Here is a 22,508-nt window from a genome sequence, read left to right on the forward strand (position 1 = left end):
TACCAATAGTAACCTTTCTTTTAACATAACTTTACTGTTTTTAAAAGGTTATACATGCACATTACACAGAAAAATTTAAACAGCATAAAAGAACTGACAAGGAAAAGCAAGTTTCCCTCTAACCTATTCCTCAATCCACCTTGCTCTCTACACCTTAAAAAAAAAAAAAAAGCAAAAAAGCTCTACATACATTACTGCATTATGCTTTTTTGCTTAATCCATTATACTTAATACATTCTGAGCATTTTTACATCTTAATATATACATTTGCATTATTCATCAGTAGTGGAATGACTAGAGAGCATTCCACTACAATGACGTACCTTAATTTACTTAACCAGTTCTCTACTGATAAATGTTTATGCTTTTCCATTTTCTTTTGAAACTACTAACAATCCAGTAATGAATATCCTTTTGCATACATCATTACATACAAAGACAAGATTATAACAATAGAATTATATCTAATTTTTATACATAAGAAACATTACCAAAAAGAAACAATTTTGAGTTAAAGTGTATTGATAGAAATTTACATTTAAAAAATTAAGTCATTCCAGCTATGCTGGAATAACTGTCACTACACATGTTTTCCTGCTATAAATAACTAGAAAATTGGAAAAAATAGGCTCTAGAGATTTTTAGGTTCTAGAAATTGTCCTTCTATTGTGAAACACAAGAGAAGGAAAGCAAAGTAAACCCAAGGATCACCTCAGCTTCTGGTTTGTAGACATTTTCTGAACAAATGCAGAGGAAAGGGGAACCCTAAAAGAACATGGCTATTTGCTGAGTTAGGAGACAGATAAAAAGTTTGGGGAGGCCTAGGCAACTGGAATTTGTAAAGCAGTACTTGAATGGAGGAAGCTCTACATACAGAGAAAGCAATCCAGAAATATGCAAAGGGCTCACTTTGAGTCCAAGTACCAGTCCTAAATTATAGTATGAAATCCCACAAGACAGGCAAAAACCTACCAAGAAGTTGTAAACTGAAATTTCAGATTTCACACAGATGATAGAGTTCTATTCAGCCACAGAGGACATACAGAAAACAAATTCTAATCATAAGATTGCTGGAGTGTCAGATACTATACTAGTATCTGACAAAATAGGCAAGGAATATTACCATGGATACGAAGGGACATTTCATTATCAAAAAACAGGTCATGAAGATAAGGCTTTTCAAAAAATTTGCAATAGTTTATTTTAAAGACTTTACATCTACAAGTACTTGGGATAAATATTTGGGGATAAATTAACAAAACATGTGCACAATCTATGTTTTGAAAACTATGTAATACTGGTTAAAGAAATAAATAACATACAAATAAACAATGAGATATATCCGATTCATGAATTGGAAGTCTCAATATTCTTAAGGTGGCAATTCTCCTCAAATGGTTCCATAGATTCAATACAATCCCAATCAAAATCCCAGCAAGCTTTTTTGTAACAATACTGAAAAATGGATTCTAAAATATATATAAAAATGCAAATGATCCAGAATAATGAAAACAATTTGAAAAGGAAGAACAAAGTTGGAGGTCTTAATGACTTCAGGACTTAGTATAAAGTCACAATAATCAATACAGCATGGTAACAGCATAAAGGTAGACATGTGAAACAAAAAAAAGAATCCAGAAGTCAACCCATGTTTTATGGTCAACAGATTTTTTGACAAATGTGCCAAGGTAACTCAATGGAAGAAAGAAGAACTTTTTCAACAAATGTTGCTGGAACAATAATGAAAAACGTTATGCTACATAGAAAATACTAACTCAAAACAGGTTAACTGACCTAATAGAAGAAAACATAAGAGAAAATCTTCATGACCTCGAGGTAATTAAGATTTCTTTGGTAAGGCACAAAAACCACAGATCATAAAACAAAATTTATAAATTAGATTCCATTAATATTTAAAGCTTCTGTGTTTTAAAAGACTCAATTAAATGAAAAGGCAAACTGAATAGGGTAAAATGCTCTTAGTGATCAAGTTTGGAATAATTTTAGCATCAAAAACTATAACCTGATTGTAACATTGAATAAATAAAAATCATTGAGTCCACAGTGATACACAAAAAAGAGAGAAATAAAACTTATTTGCCCCACTAGAAGTAACTATTATTTGAACTCATTTTGAAAACAGACAGTAAAAGGGAAAGATTTAAGTACTTTATCCAACCTTTTTTGGAACAGCTGTAGTTTATCCCCAGTTGATGAGGGAAAATTCTTTTTTACAGAATACAACAGCTGATAGAACTGTAAGGATAGAATTTGAAGACCACAATATTTCAACCCTCAATAAAATAACTGATCCAGGCAAGTATCATCAATGGATGCAAAATATTAGGTGAAAAAATGTTGAAAAATAGATATTCACCCTATGCCACACTATCATTCCAAGAATATCTTGTAAAATTGCAAAAGGAAAAACATCTTTACAATTGAAAAATTTCACTATCACTACTGTGAATACTGATTAACAAAGGGTAGGAAAAACCCTTTCTCCTTCTCTATAGGAAAATGGACCAAGTATTATATTTCTGGAAATCTGACAAATGTGGACCATCAATGAGTGACAAATGAGTTACCAGGCAACATTGCTTATGGTAAAAATGGCCCTTGATCTGGACTAGGAAGACTATGATAACTATAAAATAACCTTGGGCTTCCCTGATTGCAACTTGTAATTTAGGCATTTCCCTTCCCAGGATGTGGAAATTACATTCATGGGTTACTATAAGCTATACATGCCTTCTATGGGATACTGTACTTCAAAGTCAGAGTGGCTCACACATCCACCAATTTGGTTTCATACCCTCACTTAGAAAACCCAAGAAAAGCCCTTGGAATGTTCTGAGATCTCCTCCTGAAAAGAAACACCTACACTGTTCCATTGGCATGCTGGGTTTCCTACTGTGGACATGAGAGTTTGATTATCTAGCTGAAGGCAGTATCACTACTGGTGGTCAAGCAAAGTGGGCACTGCAATCATCTTCACCAAGCAATCAAACAAAGGACTATTTCGTTAGCAGACATTTGGTCCTGTCCAAAATGTCCATAAGATATTTGGTCCATGCCAAAAAGTCCTTGACATTTGGTCCTACCCAAAACCATGTGGCATGAACCAAATATGCTCATTTGGATAGAAGCAAATTTCAAGGACATTTTGGCATAGCCAAGTGTCTTATGGACATTTTGGACAAGACCAAATATCAAGGACCTTTTGGCATGGACCAAATGTCATATATATTTTGGACAGGACCAACTGCCCTTCCAGGGACTATTTGTCTTATTTTATTATCTTAGAAAAAAAAAGTGAGAGAATTAAAGCAAATATGGCAAAATGGCAAAATGTTAAGATCTGACCAATTTGAGTGGGAAACACAAGGTGTTCCTTTTATATTCTGCAAAATTTTCTACATTCTTAAAATATGGCAAAATCATTTCTTTAAAGAAAGAAAGCTAGAGTCCATATAGGTCATACAAACGGGGACCAAGTCTCTCAAGTCTATTTTCTGTAAAAATTCTAAAGTTTTAAAATATACTACCGTCATTGAAACATTCAACTCTTCTCAAAAGAAAAACACTTTGAGAACAATGAATTAAATAAAACCAAGAATAATCACAACAAAACATGAATCAAGTACTCCAGTAATAGTTTCTTAGAATCTTTATCTTATAAATACACAAAGCTGAATCAAGGTCAGAATCAGAATAAGAATAAGGAACAATCAAAGTAACATCAGAATCAAAGCAAGAGAAATTAGAGCTGTTACTTACGATAAAAGAAAGGGACAAACTCCACTGTGAGAGAAGCTGGTTTATATTTCTGTCTGCTCTTTTCCACAGTACTAAGGATTCGTCTATTGTTAAAAAGAAGTTAATACCAAATTACAACATGGGCAAATAGAGAAGGCACAATTACAAAAACAATTATAAAATAAATTTAATATTTTACTTTTGATTTGTGTACTGAATAATACATCACCAGGATTGGCATAATCTTGAAAAGGAGGTCTAGCCACTAATTTAAATGCTCACCAACTGAAAGGATTTCTTCTTTCGAATTACACAAAAATTTAAAACAATTAACGGTGAAACGTAGCAGTCACATTAAGTTTCCTAACAACTGGAAATAGAAAAAGGAAATAGCCATTTAAAATTTCCAAAATGTAAAAGAACTAGTTCAGTAGTACTGCTAATTTGATACCTAAGGTAGTAGCTTATTCCTACAGTGCAAATGAAATTCATCAGAAATCAAGCTACTCTGTGCCACTTTCTGAAATTTTATCTGGACACAAAGACTCCATACCACTGGCTTCTTCCACCTGAAGGATACAGATCCAGAGGGCTGGGATTATTTTTGTTTTTTATCACAATTTCAGTAATTTTGATGGCTGAAATATTTCTACAGACTTCAGTAAGGCCAACACAAACAGCATGTGCTTTTACAAAGAACACTTCAATTCAACACAAAATGAATCTCTTAGATGGGCATGGTGGGTGTGGGGCTTAGGGAATAAAGGTTACTGTTACAATGACATATCAGCAACTGGTGGACTGTTGAAAATCCAAAAAAACAAAAACAAAAACAAAAACAGACTTTTTTCCATCCCCTAAACAAGCTCTTAACACTGTTAGAAACCTAGAAAAATGGTACAGGTGAACCGGTTTGTAGTGCAAAAATAGAGGCACAGATGTAGAGAACAAATGTATAGACAACAAGGGGGGGAAGTGGCGGGGCGGGTGGTGGTGATGGGATGAACTGGGAGACTGGGATTGACATGTATACAGTAATATGTATAAAATGGATAACTAATAAGAACCTGCTGTATAAAAGAATAAAATTAAATTAAAATTTTTAATTAATTAATTTAAATAATGTATAAATATGCTCCAAAATCTTTTTGCTCTCACTAAAAAAAGGTAGTAAAATCATGCCTTTACAGAGAGCAAGTGATTTAATAAACTTTGTTAAATCTTAAAAAAAAAAAAAAAAGTTAGAGCCAACAAAAATGGAAAATATTTGGAGAACAGCCACATAGAAATTCCATACATTTAAATACAATCTACTGATAAAGCACTGTATTAAGATGCCTTCTTCTCAACAATTTGAACAATATTCAATTAAGGTATTGAAATTATTTTCTTTATAATTATTACAATTGTTCCTTATAATTATATAGAAAGAAAAGCCAGTTGATCATAGAATAAGCTGAACAGGATAGGCATAGGCACAGCTGGACTTAGTACTGACACACGAAAGAGTTCTAAGATCCAGATCTAATCCAGATTCACTAGAAATCATATCAGATACCATTTGCTACTGCACTGCTTTCCAAATCTATGCCTATTTCCATTGAGTAGAGGGCTTAAGAATTATCATACTTCTGTATTTATTTGAATTTCAAATATAACATCTTAGAACATTACTGGATCTTCCTATTTAAGATCATTACCAAAAATTTTTATGTGTTTCCAACAATACAAATATTACTAGAGTTTCAAATAAAAAACTGAGTCATGCCTTAAAAAAGTTAGTCATGTTGTAGAAAAATTAATTTTAAAAGGATGAAATCTGATTTAGCTTTCAGTTAGGTTTTTCCAGGCGATTATTTACATTTTGCACATTTATTATAAATTATGATATTAACTAATACATTGGATATATCCTATCCAAAAATCCTGTGCTACAAACAAAAATAAAGATTCTAATTTGATTAACATAATGAAAATTTACTCCTGCAATTTGTGATTAATGACTCATTCTAAAGGCTCTGTATTAGATGTAACATATGAACATAAATAATTTCCATTATAATTGTGCTAAAATTTAATAAGCTAAATTAAAGAGGTAAAAACTATTATACATAACACAAATATTAAAGCATAAGTAGTTTGCACTGCATGTTTTCAATAGGATAAGACAAAACAGCTAATAATGTACCATTTTTAGAACATAGTATATTTGGTTGCTCCATTATTAGCTGATACTTGGGCCAAGCATTTAGCACCTAGTTGATGCCAATACATATCAACAGGTTGCTGAGAGGGATGCAAAATGTTTGCTTGCATCTCAGTTTTCTAAGTTTATGTCCCCTGGTCAATTTTTCTGTGCTTGTGTGTGTGTGTGTGTGTGTGTGTGTGTGTGTGTTTTCCCATCATACCTAGAACATAACTACTTTTCTAATTTTTCAACTTTTTATCTGGAAATAAGTTCAAGCTCTTGCAAAAGCTGCAAGAATAAAAATAGTACAAAAAACTTCATGTATAGTCTACCCAGGTTCATTGTTAAAACTTTATCCTAAATGCTTTATAATTTTCTCACTCCCCCCGGAAAAAATATATATGCACATATATCTATATATGAGATATATATTTATATATACACATATTCAGACCTATAATATTTTTCAGAACATTTAAGGGAAAATTATGAATATTATAGCCTTTTACCTCTAAATACTTTAGTGAATAATTCCTAGGAATAGGGATACTGTGTTACATAATACTACAGTACAGTTACAAATTTCAATACGCTTAACATTAATGTAATACATTTATCTAATCTACCATTCATAATCCAGTATGTCAACTGACCTAATCATGTCCTATAGCATTCCCACCTTCCCACCCCTAAGTATAGTTTCCTGTCCAGGGTCAGGTATTACATTTGGCTGTCACACCTCTTCAGCATCCTTTAATCTGAAACATTTCCAGCCTTTCTTTATGACACTTTTAAAGAATACTGTCTCCTAACCCCTCCTTTTACTCATTAAAATGTTGTTCATTTGGAATTTGCTTGATGTTTCCATACACTTAAGATTCAGATTATGCATTCTTGGCTGGAATATTATACAAGCAATGATGGGTCCTTCTTAGAGTATCACAGTTCTAAGCACAGGATGTCCACCTGCTTCTCAATGATGATGTTAATTTTGATCATCCAGTCAATGTACTACCGAGTACTGTACAAAATAACTACTAATATTTCCTTTGCAACAAATACGTAATCTGTGGAGAAACATTTTAAAACCATGCAAAAGCCATGTTCCTTATCAAAACCTGTCCCAGACTTAGCATCCTGATCCATATCTTTCCTATGATGTGTGCAAAATGCTGATTTTTTTCCAACACCAGCAGCCCCTGTACATTACTAATTGGCATTTGGCCTTCTAATGTAAGCAAGAGCCCTCTCTTCTCCCCTATCTCTCTTTCCCTCTCTGTCTCTGTCTCTCCCTCTCTCTCAATCTTTATCAGTCACTGGTATGGACTCATGAATTCCTTTTTTCCCCCAATGGTTTATAATTCTTTAATTAATTGTTTTTGCATATATATTGTCCCAGATTTGGCCAGTAGGAGCCCAAAGACATAACTTAATGTAAATTATTTTTCTCGGGACTTCCCTGGTGGTCCAGTGGTAAAGAATCTGCCTTACAACACAGGGGACGCAGGTTCGATCCCTGGTCAGGGAACTAAGATCCCACATGCCACAGGGCAACTAAGCCTGTGCACCACAACTACTGAGCTTGCATGCCTCAACTAGAGCCCATGTGCCGCAAACCACAGAGCCCACACACTCTGGAACCCAACACCACAACTACAGAGCCCACCCGCCCTGGAGCCTGCACGCCACAGCTAGAGAGAAGCCTGCGCGCTGAAACAAAGGATCCTGCATGCCTCAATGAAGATCCCATGTGCCGACGCAACGCAGCCAAAAAAAAATTTTTAAAAAGGTAAAATAATGTTTTTAAAAAAACTATTTTAGTCTGTGGGCAGACAATGAGTCCTACTGAACTTACACTGGGCACAAAGTAGGAAGTCAATAAATATATTGTTTGTTTTTGTTTTTTGGCTGCCATGAGGCATGCGGGATCTTAGTTCCCTGACCAGGGATAGAACCTATGCCCCCTGCAATGAAAGCGTGGAGTCTTAACCACTGGATCACCAGGGAAGTCCCAATAAATATATTTTTAAATAAATGCTTGAATAAATAAGTCATTTTCAGGAAAGATTTCTTTCCCTATACTTATTTTAGTTCCATTTGGAGAAATCTTTCTAAATATGACGGATTCTACAAATAAAATCAAAATTGGGCTAGCAGATTAATCAAATCTATTAATTAAATAAAATTACACATGAAGATATGAAAAAATCCATATATTTCATCAAATAAGAAATATAATTTTAAATGGCTCTGTACTTGGAATTATGTTAATTTTAATTAAATCTGTTCTAATCTGTTTTAGCTGTATTGGTAAGCAACAAGCACAAACAATAAGAAAATATATACATTCCAAATTTCCATTTAACTTCAGAATCATACTAATATATAAAGTCTAAGTTATTGCTATAGTTCCCCTGTACAGATCTTCCATGAGCTATATAGATTTCTCCTCATTACACGACTTATCTCCACTATGTTTCATTTTTCTATCAAAGTCAAAGAAAACCAAGTCTCACTCTCTGCTTTTTCCATTTACCTCAGAAGTAGTTCATACTATTCCTGGCAAAATTGTTACACCTATTAAAAATAATACCTGGACAGCTTCCAGCACAATTTCTGGTATATATACTGCACTCATGAAATGCCACTGATCATCTACTCTTTGTTCTCCTTCTTGTTGTCATCTTACACTATAACTCTTTCTATATCATGTTATAATGTTTAAATGTCTTCTTGTTTTTGGCTCTCAAAACTTGTTTTGGGGGCTTTCCTGGTGGCGCAGTGGTTAAGAATCCGCCTGCTAGGCCCGTGAGCCATGGCCGCTGAGCCTGTGCGTCTGGAGCCTGTGCTCCACAACGGGAGAGGCCACAACAGTGAGAGGCCCGCGTACCTCAAAAAAACAAAACAAAACAAAAAAAAAACAACTTGTTTTTGTTTCAATTACCAATTTTATTTAATCTGTTTTAATTTGTTCTTGGGTCTACCTTTTCATATCTTCTCTCCTTCTCCCACCTTTAAATTCATTTTGCTCTTAAGGATTCCTCTAAAAGCCTCTCGTCTGTCATTTTCAGACTCCTCTCCTTATGTTCCTCCTTCTATGTCTTCCTGCCTATAAATAAAAATTCTTTGTCACTGTTTCAAAACTTAACAACGTTACCTTAGATTTGCCATTGCTGACAAGGCTAAGGTGGGGGATGGGGAAGTAGCAATAGTGGGAGGAAGAGATATCATTTCCTTAAGAAATCTCGGCATAAATGTCAAAATTGGGGGAACATTGATTAGTTGAGAACCAAAGTGCTAAATGCGTAGAAAGGCTACAAATGGAGCACTATTATGTGCTCCTCTCTTTGAATCTTTAGACAGTTATGACCAGTACATAGGCAGAGGGAAAAGGCAGTGACAGTGCTGTCTGCCAACTATTTCCATGTCTACTCCTTTTAGTCACAGGGTAGAACTAACTTCCACCTTGGTCTCCCTTCTTCTTCTGGGTCTCACTGTGGTAGATGGGAGCATGTAACTAGTCTTGGCCAATGAGTTCTGAATGAAAGTGAAACATGTCATATGTCATGACCAGACAAGAGCATTAAAACTGCCAATGTGAGACATTTCAGAGCTTTCTTTTCTCTTTCACATGGTAAGTAGCCAAGCCTTAGATGCTTGCTGTTCTGTCAGTTTAAGATCTTGAGTGACTATGATGAGTAGAGGCTCCCTGCCAACCATGGTAGACAGAACAGGAATAAGAAGTAAACCTTTGTTATTCTAACCCCTTGTTTGTTACTGAAGCTTATCCTGACGGATAAATCTTTGCCAAGAAAAATGCAAAGCACTTTCTCACTGGAAAAAGAGACATATTAAAGTTCAATAGAAAAGGAAGTAATCAGAAGGTCACTAGTACCTTCCCATTAATAAACAATCAAGAAAAGTATTAGAACGATGTGATGGTTAATTTCATGTGTCAACGTGGGGGCTGTTTTGGGATGAGATTAACACTTAAATTGGTGAACACCGGGTAACGGAACTGCCCTCCAGAAAGTGCCTCAACTAATTAGTTGAAAGCCTGAGTGTAACAAAAAGACAGGCATCTCCAAGCAAGGGGGAATTCTCCAGCAGACTGCCCTCTGACTTCATCTGCACCATCAGTTTTGGTCTCCAGCCTGACTGCTTTTGAACTAGGACTGGAACTGGAACACTGGCTCTGTCGCCTTCGAACTCTAACTGCACCACTGGCTTCCCTGGGTGGCAAGGCTGCCAGCCCACATCGCAGATTTGGACTTGCCAGCCTCTATAATCATGTGAGGCAATCGCTTACAATGAAGTTCTTCCTACACACACACACACACACACACACACACGGCCTGCTAGTTTTGTTTCTGTGGAGAATCCTGACTAAAGACTACAACTTCCAACACATAAAGGAAAGCAAATGTATAAATAAGCAGATAGAATTGTTATATTTAATAGCTGGAGTATTTGTTCCTATTAATTCTATTAGACACTTCTTGCTTTACCTAAAGGATGTGTTATTTCAATAAAATATTACTATATAGAATATATAAAGTATTACCACATAGTCTACATACATGTTCTCTCAGTTACCAATCCTTCACCATTAACTAATGGTGGCTATTCAAAGTGAGGGTATCCTACCCTAAAAATCCTGAAAAGCCTATTAAAAAAAACAAACATTCTAGTAACGAACTGTTGCAGGAAGTAGGAATTGTTTATAAGTGGGTCAGGTTACAATGAAAATGAAAAAATCTTGAGATTTAAAGTACAGCAGATTAGGGAGACCTAAAAAAGAGATCTGATTGTAGGTGATAAAACTCTTCCTATTCTTTGCCCACAGGTAAGAAAATACATGAGTTTTTAAACTCTTCCCTTTGAGCTGTGTACTGGTAATTATGCCATTGTCACTAAGCTACAAATCCATCATCTTACATTCCACCTGCTTTGTGATGCTGGGACAGTCATTCTACAAACTGTATTTCCTTTTCTCCAGCTACCTCACTCTTGGGTTCATCAATAGTGGGTACTAAATGGAGCCTGGAAAGTTGAAAGAGTGAAGGGGGGGACTGATGCCTTATTCCTTATTTTTTTACTGGCCAACAGTTCTTAACTATGGCATTCACAGTTGGTTTCTTTCTTCAGCTTATTTTTGGCAATACCAGAACCAGCCTCTTCATAGCTGCTCAGTGATAGCAGCACTGGCTTAGGACTCTTTCCTCAGAAGTCTCAGATCAGGCACTGCCTGACCTCTTCTCCAAAACTCCTAGTTTCTGATAACTCTAATCTCTTCCCTTTGTTCCCACAGAACCAGGGAAGTAGCTGCTTCCTGAAGTTACTATCTCTGTATTACATCAGTGTCCCCCTTTTGTTTTTTGAGTTCTCTAATACCTATTTAACAATCTCCTTGTATTATAGTCTCTCTTTTTAAACACTGGTTTCTGACTGACAAAAGCTCCAAAATTAAAAATAAAAACACAAAATACTGTTAAAATTCTTTTTCAAATCATGAAATATGCTTTAAAAAGAGATAAAGCTCCTTGAAAAATATGTACACTCTACTTGATGCTACTGTGCTCTGAGATTTTACCATCAGATTATTAGCATTCAATTGCATTACAAAATAAAAGTTCAGGGTAAATTTATTATCTAGAAGTAGCGTTTATCACTAATTCATTACCTCCAATGTAGTTCTCTACCTCAGAGATAAGGATGGGGTCTTAGACACATCTTACCAACTGCTTTCACAGAGAATGAGACCTGCTTTGAAGAATTGTATATATTATGATATTTAGGTTTTAAATGAACATTATGATTTATAAGACATACCCTGAAATTCTATGCCTCCAATTCCGATATGGGTCATATAAACTTTCACAAAATGCCAACGCATGGATCACAAATTCTTCGATAGATGTCTGATCTGCCAATTCCTTCTCTTTTTTTTTGCTTTTTAACTGAGAATTTAAACATAAAATTATATGTACTTAAAAATGTTAAGCTGTATAACATACTGACCAACATCAATAAAAGACTACATGTTTCATTCATCTAATAATAATAACTCATTTTTATTCAAATAAGCCTAAGTTCCATTTGAGTGTGTAAAGGGTCAGTTAATCATATGGGTTGGATATAACCTCTCAAATTTTAAATATTTCCTAGGAAGGATTTCATATGGATAGACAAACGTCTTTCCAAAAAACATGATGCTTTCAATAAGAGGGTTATTTGATGAATAAATAATAAATACATAAAATGGCAAATTGTGTCATTTAAAATAGCCATTTATAAAACACTTCAACTTTTAAATTAAAATAACAAAATGTATTAATAATTGCTTGTCTACTTTCAGATAATTGCATAAGATGCCTGAAATATATTAAGTACCCACTGATAATTTTAATGATCTTCTCAATTATTACCTCCTCTGAAAACATGTAACTTTACTATGATATTTTAAAAAATAAAAACTAGTTACTCTCAGTAAAACAACAAAAAGGAATATATTAATTCACACCTACTTGTTGAATATAGAGTGTTGTCATAGTGATAACATGATTGATATACGAGCAAGTCCCAATTTCTTCTACATTAGATAGATTTCTGTGAGAAAAAAAAAGAATAGCCATATATTTATTACATATGAATAATGAGAAAAATGTATGCTCATGAATTCAGGCTGGTTTTCGGAACACATGCTGGCAAATGAAATACAAATAACAGTCATTAAAACTTAAAATCAATATGGTTATATAACTGCTTTCCCACTGAGAATGCAAAACACACCTCAAGCACCATTTAACTACTATAAACAGAGAATGTTTAAGAAAGACATGCCAATTAGCATTTTGTTTATTATAAAAAATTGGAAAATATCACAAAGTAGAAATAGAAAAGAAAAAGTCACTAATATTCTTACAACCCCAACGTTAGCAACTATATACATTTTGGATTATTTCTTTCCAGGTTTGTTGTTATTTTCCTATGTACTTTTTTAGCTTGGTTTTTTGTACATATCATTGCCTTTATAACTCATGTGGTGCAGTTTTATAGTTATCATCTTGCTTTCTGAAATTATAGTTCCCCTTTTAGACTCATAATATATTTCCTCATCTATATTAAAAAGCCTTTAGAGAAGGGTGGGCATCTATACATACTCCAAGAGGGCATAGTGCATGCCTTGTTTAAAGCAGTATGTCAACAAGTGCCTGGTGTTTAATTAAAATATGGCCCTCATTTTTATTCCATTTTTAATAAGACTGAGGTATGACACATAAAATGTTAACATGTACTCTTACTAATATCACCAGTCTTTTTCTTGGCATATTAAAAAAAAATTCTGTTAAGACAAAAAAACTCTATTGTGTTCTGAAACATTATGACCTTGAAAAATACTTTATATCTTAAAATCCAGTAAATGCTAAAGGAACAGGAAAAATTAACTAAATTAATGAACTTAGTGTAAGAAGTCAGAATGGCATGACATCTTTGAGAAAGCAAAGAGTAAAGGCAGAGGTAAAATTCAAAGCCCCTGTGGAGGATTCTGGGCAAATAGCCAAGTGGGAAGAACCAGGAATCTGTCTCCCAACCTAGAAAACAGTTACACTGTCAAAATCAGTTTGATGTAACTATTTTGGAATCCTTGAGTCTCTGCTGAAGGCTGGCAACTTCTATGGGAAGATCTGGATGATAAAGTGCAATTAATGTCCTAAATTCGGCTCAATTTCAGCTATTAGCACAGTAGCACCTATCAATCTGCCACCCCCAGACATGTGGTAAGCAGCTGTGCACATGGTCCAGGAGCAGCTTGCTAACAGCTTGAAGAAACCAACATGGGCAAAAAGGACCCTGTCCTCAACATATTGGAGATCGTGCTCTGATCACTGATTGCTCCTTCTGATTATAGAGGTGCAGACAAAGAGGCAGGCAGGCACTGATATTGCACATCCCCACCACTTGTTACAAGCCCCTCCCCCTCTGGCTGAAGTAATTTCCAGGGGACTTAAAAGCCATTTCCCTTTCCCCCTGCATCTTTTTGTTTTTTCCCCTTTTGGGAGCCAGATGTTAAAGACTAGGACATTCAAAAATAACAGCATAAATGGGGAAAATTAGAGAGTGACCACACATGCTGAGGGAAAGGGTCAGAGTAGATCTGAGCAGACCTTATGTTTACAACTCAGGTTGATCCTCAGCACAGAGACAATCTCTAATGATCAAAAAATAAAACAAATGAACAAAAATAACAACAAAAAGCAGCAAACCCCGGGAAAGGGGGTAAATCTGATTTTCAGAGTTACCACATTCTTAGATTCGAATGTCCAGTGTTCAATTAAAAACAAAAATCAGAAGGCATACAAAGAAATAGGGGAATATGGCCCAGTCAAAAAAAAAAACAGAGGTCAACAGAAACTCCCTGAAAAAGATCTATTAGACAAAGACTTCAAAATAACTGTCTTCAAGATGCTCAAAGTATCAATACTAAAGGAAGATGTGGAGAAAGTGAAGAAATTAATCGGTAATCAAAATGGAAATATCAGTAAGGAGATTAAAAAAAAACTAAAAAGAAACCAGAAAGAAATTCTGGAACTACAATCACTATAATGAAAAATTCACTAGAGGAATTCAAGGGTAGATCTGAGCTGGCAGAGGAAAGAATCAGTGAACTTGAAGATAGCACAATGGAAATTATCAAGTGTGAACAACACAAAGAAAAAAGATTGAGTCTAAGAAAAAGAAGAGAAAGAAAAAGGGAAAGAGAGAATACTTAAAGAAATTATCGCTGAAAATTTCCCAAATTTGATGAAGGACATGAATATGAACAGCCAAGAAGCTCAACGAACTCCAAATAAGGTGAACTCAAAGACACCCACACTGAGACACACGTTATAATCAAACTTTCAAAAGACAAAGAGACTATCTTGAATGTAGGAAGAGAGAAGCAAATCATCACATATAAGGGATCTTCAATACAATTATCAGCAGATTTCTACTAAGAAACTTAGGCCAGAAGATAGTGAGAGGATACACTGAAAGTGCTAAAAGAAAAAAGCTGCCAACCAACAATCCTGTATCTGGCAAACTATCCTTCAAAAGTGAGGGAGAAATAAAGACATTCCCAGGAAACAAAAGGTAATGGAGTCTGTGATCACTCGATCTCCCCTACAAAAAATGCTAAACACTGTCCTGCAGGGTGAGAGGTAAGGACACTACCCAGCAACTCAAAGCTGCATGGAAAACTAAGATCTCAATGAAGGTAAATAAATAGGCAATTATAAAAGCTAGTATTATTGAAACAATGATTTGTAATTGTATTCTTTGTTTTTATATAATTTAAGAGATTATATTTAAAGAAAAAAAATTGTTCAGGTAAAAACTAGTATTACTGTAACTTTGGTTTGTAATTCCAAATCTTGTTTTACACATAATTTGAGACTAATGCATCTAAAATAACTATTAGCTTATGTTTGGGGGCAAACATTGTGTAAATGTAATTTTGTGACATCAGCAACCAAAAGGAGTACGGACAGAGCCATAAAAGTGCAGAGTTTTTGTATGTTATTGATATTAAAGTGGTATAAATTCAAATTAGAATGTTATAACTTTAGAATGTTAAATGTAACACCAATGGTAACCACAAAGAAAATACCTAAAGAATGTATACAAAAGAGTATGATAAAGGGGACATCCCTGGTGGTCCAGTGGCTAAGACTCTGTGCTCCCAATGCAGGGGGCCCGGGTTCGATCCCTGGTCAGGGAACTAGAACCCGCATGCTGCAACTAAAAGATCCTGCGTGCTGCAACTAAGATCCGGTAGAGCCAAATAAATAAATAAACAAATATTACAAAATACATAAATAAATAATGAAGTGCTCATTATAAAAAAAAGAATATGATAAAGGAATTTAAATCACCACAATGAGAAGCCCATGCACTGCTATGAAGCGCAGCCCCCGCTCACCACAACTAGAGAAAGCCCATGCACAGCAACAAAGACCCAAAACAGCCAAAAAATAAATAAATTTTTTAAAAAACCTTCTGTTTTAAGGCATAAAGAAAACAAATAGAACAGTAAAAGAAGTAAATTCCTCCTTAGGAGTAATTACTTTCAATGTAAATGGATTAAAGTTTCCATTCAAAAGACACGAGACTGAATGGTGCTGATGAACGAGTGGTAGGGCAGGAATAAAGATGCAGATGTTGAGAATGGACTTGAGGACACAGGGCGGGAGACTGGGACATAGTGACAGAGTAGCACTGACATATATTCACTACCAAATGTAAAACAGATAGCTAGTGGGAAGCAGCTACATAGCACAGGGAGATCATCTCAGTGCTTTGTGAAGACCTAGAGGGGTGGGATAGGGAGGGTGGGAGGAAGGCTCAAAAGGGACAGGATATGGAGATACATGTATGCATATAGCTGATTCACTGTGTTGTACAGCAGAAACTAATACAACATCATTGTAAAGCAATTATACTCCAATCACGATATACAAAAAAAAAAGAAAAGAGTGGCAGAATGGATACAAACTCAGGATCCAACTTTATACTGTCTACCTGATGTCCAAGGACACAAACAGGTTGAAACTGAAAGCAGAGGAAAAGATATTCCATGCAAAGAGTAACTCAAAGAGAACAGAGGCTGACATACAAATATCAGACAAAATAGGCTTTCAGCCAAAAAAGGTTACATGGGACAAAGAAGGACATCATATATTTTAAAAGGTACAGGGGACAGAGTCAAGATGGCGTACTAGGGGGACGTGGAATTCGCGACTACACACAACTAGGGCACCTACCAGGCACCGGCAGGGGACCACAGACACCTAAGGGGATGGGAGGCACCCTCAGTGAGCGGGTAGGATGTGGGGTGTGGGGGGAGTGATGGGAGAGGAGAAGTGGAGGCGGGATGCGCCTGATGCCACTGAGGGGCAGCTGGGGGAGGGGAAGGGATCCTACACCCGAATGGGGAAATTGGGGAACCATTGGGAGGGCAGAGGATCAAAAGGGAGCACGGCCAGGTTTCTCCTGCCCACTTGGGCCCCCAGGAACCTGCTGAGATCCCGGGCCTGATCCTCTGTCCACCAAGGCCCCTTCCAGCTGCGCGGGTCCTGAGGGAGTGGGAAGGAGGGAAGGGGGAGCAAAAGTAAAGGCTGGACCTCTGGGACTGGCACCCCTGAGGGGTGGATGGGGGAGGGGAGGAGTTCCTACACCCAGTGGGACCCACCCACGGTTAGGGGTCCAGCAGCAATGGGGGAGACCCTGGGGGAGATGGTGGGGAAGGAGCATGAAGGAATGGAAGGGAATGCAGTCTGTGCCTTCCCTGTCCACTTAGATACCAGGAAGCCTGTTAGGCCCCAGGCCTAATCCTCTGCCCTCAGAGCCTCTCTCCTGCCACGCAGAACCCAAGCTCCGCCCCTACACCCCAACCCACAGCCCTACCTGTACACTCAGAGAACCCCCTCTGAGACCCCCTCCAATGCACTGGGCCTAAACCCCACCCACACACCCTCACTCAGGGCCCTACCTCCAAACTCCCTAACTCCACACTCCAGAGGCCTTCCTTTCCATGTGCTGACTCTCCACTTCCATGCAGGTTCTAAGCAGAGGCCCCACCCTATGCTTGAACATCACCCTGTCTAGGCCCCACCCCCAGGGCATTTCCAGCTGTGTGGGTCCTAAGCTTAGGACCTGCCCCATGCTCAAAACTCATCCCCCCACCTGACTAGGTCCCACCCCACCCTAAACCCAGCCCCTGCCTAAATTCCACCCCTGCCTAAACTTTGCCCCCTACAGCCAAGGTTTTGTGGGGGGTTTTTTTCTTTTCTCCTCTTTTAGATTGGGGTTCTGTTTTACCTTGTTGATTCATTGTTGTCGATTCTTTTATATTTTTATTTTTCCTAAAAAACCTTTTGTTTTTCTAGTTTTATTTTATTATTTATACTTTGTTAACATTCTCTCCTTTTGGCTTGTTCCCCCCCTCCTTTTTTATTTTTCTTTTTACTGTTGAAATTTTATTTTACCCTGTTGGAGTTGTTTCAATTATAGTTTTATTTTTCCTAATATATTTTTTATCTTTCTAATTTTATTTTGTTTTACATTCTTTCATATTGTACTGCTCCTTTTCTTATTATTATTATTATTGTTATTTTTTTTTACCACACCACGAAGCTTGCAGGATCTTGGTTCCCAGGCCGGGGGTTGGGATCCTGTGGTGGGAGCTCCAAGTCCAAACCGCTGGACTAACGAGAACCTTAAACCCCACGGAACATTAATCGAAGTGAGGCCCCTGGGAGGTCCTCATCTCAGCACCAAGACTCGGCTCTATCCAACTGCCTGCAAACTCCAGTGCTGGATGTCTCAGGCCAAACAACCAGTAAGACAGGAATACAGCACCACTCGTTAAAAGAAAAAAAAGAAATGACAAAAAACTATGTTACAGATGAAGGAGCAAGGTAAAAACCTACAAGACCAAATAAATGAAGATGAAATAGGCAACCTACCTGAAAAAGAATTCAGAGTAATGATAGTAAAGATGATCCAAAATCTCAGAAACAGAATGGAGAAAATACAAGAAACATTTAACAAAGATCTAGAAGAACTAAAGAGCAAATAAACAGTGATGAACAACACAATTACTGAAATTAAAAATACTCTAGAAGGAATCAATAGCAGAATAACTGAGGCAGAAGAACAGATAAATGAGCTGGAAGATAAAATGGTGGAAATAACTGCCAGGGAGCAGAATAAAGAAAAAAGAATGAAAAGAATTGAGGACAGTCTCAGAGACCTCTGGGACAACATTAAATGCACCAACATTCGAATTATAGGAATCCCAGAAGAAGAAGAGAAAAAGAATGGGTCTGAGAAAATATTTGAAGAGATCTGAGTCGAAAACATCCCTAACATGGGAAAGTAAATAGTCAATCAAGTCCAGGAAGCACACAGAGTACCATACAGGAAAAACATGCCGAAACATATATTAATCATAGAGAAACAAGCCGCAACACATATTAGTCAAACTATCAAAAATTAAGTACGAAGAAAAAATATTAAAAGCAGCAGGAAAAGCAACAAATAACATACAACGGAATCCCCATAAGGTTAACAGCTGATCTTTCAGCAGAAACTCGGCAAGAGAGAAGGGAATGGCAGGACATATTTAAAGTCATGAAAGGGAAAAAACCTACAACCAAGATTACTCTACCCAGCAAGGATGTTATTCAGATTCGATGGAGAAATTAAAACCTTTACAGATAAGCAAAGGTTAAGAGAATTCGGGACCACCAAACCAGCTTTACAACAAATGCTAAAGGAACTTCTCTAGGAAGGAAACACAAGAGAAGGAAAAGACCTACTACAATAACAAACCCAAAACAATTAAGAAAATGGTAATAGGAACATACATATAGATAATTACCTTACATGTAAATAGATTCAGTGCTCCAACCAAAAGACAGAGACTGGCTGAATGGATACAAAAACAAGACCCGTATATATGCTGTCCACAAGAAACCCACTTCAGACCAAGGGACACATACAGAATGAAAGTGAGGGGATGGAAAAAGATATTCCATGCATATAGAAATCAAAAAAAGCTGGAGTAGCAATTCTCATATCAGACAAAATAGACTTTAAAATAAAGACTACTACAAGGGCCTCCCTGGTGGCGCAGTGGTTAAGAGTCCGCCTGCCGATGCAGGGGATACGGGTTCGTGCCCCGGTCTGGGAGGATCCCATATGCCGCGGAGCGGCTGGGCCCGTGAGCCATGGCCGCTGGGCCTGCGCGTCCGGAGCCTGTGCTCCGCAACGGGAGAGGCCACAACGGTGAGAGGCCCACATACCGCAAAAAGAAAAAATAAATAAATAAATAAAATAAAGACTACTACAAGAGACAAAGAAGGACACTACATAATGATTAAAGGATCAATCCAAGAAGAAGACGTAACAACTGTAAATATTTATGCACCCAACATAGGAGCACCTCAATACATAAGGCAAATGCTGACAGCCATAAAAGGGGAAATCGATGGTAACACAATAATAGTAGGGGAAGTTAACAACCCACTTTCACCAATGGACAGATCATCCAAAATGAAAATAAATAAGAAAACACAAGCTTTAAATGACACATTAAATGAGACAGACTTAATGATATTTATAGGACATTCCATCCAAAAACAACAGAATACACTTTCTTCTCAAGTGCTCAGGGAACATCCTCCAGGAGAGACCATATCTTAGGTCACAAATCAAGCCTTGGTAAATTTAAGAAAACTGAAATTGTATCAAGTATCTTTTCCGACCACAATGCTATGAGACTAGATATCAATTAAAGGAAAAAAAACTGTAAAAAATACAAACACATGGAAGTTAAACAATATGCTACTAAATAACCAAGAGATCACTGAAGAAATCAAAGAGGAAATCAAAAATACCTACAAACAAATGACAATGAAAACACAATGACCCAAAACCTATGGGATGCAGCAAAAGCAGTTCTAAGAGGGAAGCTTATAGCAATACAACCCTACCTCAAGAAACAAGAAAAATTTCAAATAAACAACCTAACCTTACACCTAAAGCAATTAGAGAAAGAAGAACAAAAAACCCCAAAGTTAGCAGAAGGAAAGAAATCATAAAGATCAGATCAGAAATAAATGAAAAAGGAATGAAGGAAACAATAGCAAAGATCAATAAAACAAAAAGCTGGTTCTTTGAGAAGATAAACAAAATTGATAACCCATTAGCCAGACTCATCAAGAAAAAAAGGGAGGGCTTCACTGGTGGCACAGTGGTTGAGAATCTGCCTGCCAATGCAGGGGACATGGGTTCGAGCCCTGGTCTGGGAAGATCCCACATGCTGCAGAGCAACTGGGCCCGTGAGCCACAACTACTGAGCCTGCGCATCTGGAGCCTGTGCTCTGCAACAAGAGAGGCCACGGCAGTGAGAGGCCTGCACATCGCGATGAAGAGTGGCCCCTGCTTGCCACAATTAGAGAAAACCCTCGCACAGAAACAAAGACCCAACAGAGCCAAAAATAAATAAATAAATTTTTAAAATTTCAAAAAAAAAAGGGAGAAGCCTCAAATCAACAGAATTAGAAATGGAAAAGGAGAAGTAACAATTGACACTGCAGAAATACAAAGGCTCATGAGAGATTACTACAAGCAGCTATATGCCAATAAAATGGACAACCTATAAGAAATGGACAAATTCTTAGAAAAGCACAACCTTCCGAGACTGAACCAGGAAAAAATAGAAAATATAAACAGACCAATCACAAGCACTGATATTGACACTGTGATTAAAAATCTTCCAAAAGACAGCTTCGCACGAGAATTCTATCAAACCTTTAGAGGAGAGCTAACACCTATCCTTCTCAAACTTTCCCAAAATACAGCAGGGGGAGGAACACTCCAAAACACATTCTACGAGACCACCATCACCCTGATACCAAAACCTGACAAAGATGTCACAGAAAAAGAAAACTACAAGCCAATATCTCTAATGAACATAGATGCAAAAATCCTCAACAAAATACTAGCAAACAGAATCCAACAGCACATTAAAAGGATCATACACCATGATCAAGTGGGGTTTATCACAGGAATGCAAGGATTCTTCAACATATGCAAATTAATCAACGTGATACACCATATTAACAAATTGAAGGATAAAAACCATATGATAATCTCAACAGATGCAGAAAAAGCTTTCAACAAAATTCAACACCCATTTATGATAAAAACTCTCCAGAAAGTAGGCATAGAGGGAACCTACCTCAACATACTGAAGGCTATATATGACAAAACCCACAGCCAACATCATTTGCAATGGTGAAAAACTGAAACCACTTCCTCTAAGATCAGGAACAAGACAAGGTTGCCATTCTCACCACTATTATTCAACATAGTTTTGGAAGTTTTAGCCCCAGCAATCAGAGAAGAAAAAGAAATAAAATGACTCCAAATCAGAAAAGAAGAAGTAAAACTGTCACGTTTGCAGATGACATGATACTATACACAGAGAATCCTAAACATGCTACCAAAAAACTACTAGAGCTAAACAATGAATTTGGTAGAGTAGCAGGATACAAAATTAATGCACAAATTTATGAAAAATTAATGAAATTAATTTTACAAAAATTAACAAAATAAATGAAATCTCTTGCATTCCAATACACTAATGATGAAAAATCTGAAAGAGAAATGAAGGAAACACTCCCATTTACCATTGCAACAAAAAGAATAAAATACCTAGGAATAAACCTACTTAAGGAGACAAAAGACCTGTATGCAGAAAACTATAAGACACTGATGAAAGAAATTAAAGATGATACAAACAGATACAGAGATATACCATGTTCTTGGATTGGAAGAATCAACATTGTGAAAATGACTCTACTACCCAAAGCAATCTACAGATTCAATGCAATCCCTATCAAACTACCACTGGCATTTTTCACAGAACTAGAACAAAAAATTTCACAATTTGTATGGAAACACAAAAGACCCCGAATAGCCAAAGCAATCTTGAGAACGAAAAACAGAG

At 36.6% G+C, this 22,508-nt stretch overlaps 1 protein-coding gene across 3 annotated transcripts in view; it reads right to left on the reverse strand.

Annotated features, from left to right (window-relative positions):
* NBEAL1 (neurobeachin like 1) overlaps window positions 1-22,508 on the reverse strand; it is a 172,035-nt gene that overhangs the window by 122,097 nt on the left and 27,430 nt on the right. For all 3 annotated transcript variants that reach the window (XM_060106210.1, XM_060106208.1, XM_060106209.1), the window contains 3 exons: window positions 12,475-12,556; window positions 11,780-11,907; window positions 3,781-3,863 (listed from right to left, as the gene is read on the reverse strand). In XM_060106210.1, coding sequence (XP_059962193.1) covers window positions 3,781-3,863; window positions 11,780-11,907; window positions 12,475-12,556 — 293 coding nt within the window. The remainder of the gene's footprint in view (window positions 1-3,780; window positions 3,864-11,779; window positions 11,908-12,474; window positions 12,557-22,508) is intronic.

Source organism: Mesoplodon densirostris, chromosome 8 (assembly GCF_025265405.1).
Source record: "Mesoplodon densirostris isolate mMesDen1 chromosome 8, mMesDen1 primary haplotype, whole genome shotgun sequence".
NCBI classification, from domain to species: domain Eukaryota; kingdom Metazoa; phylum Chordata; class Mammalia; order Artiodactyla; family Ziphiidae; genus Mesoplodon; species Mesoplodon densirostris.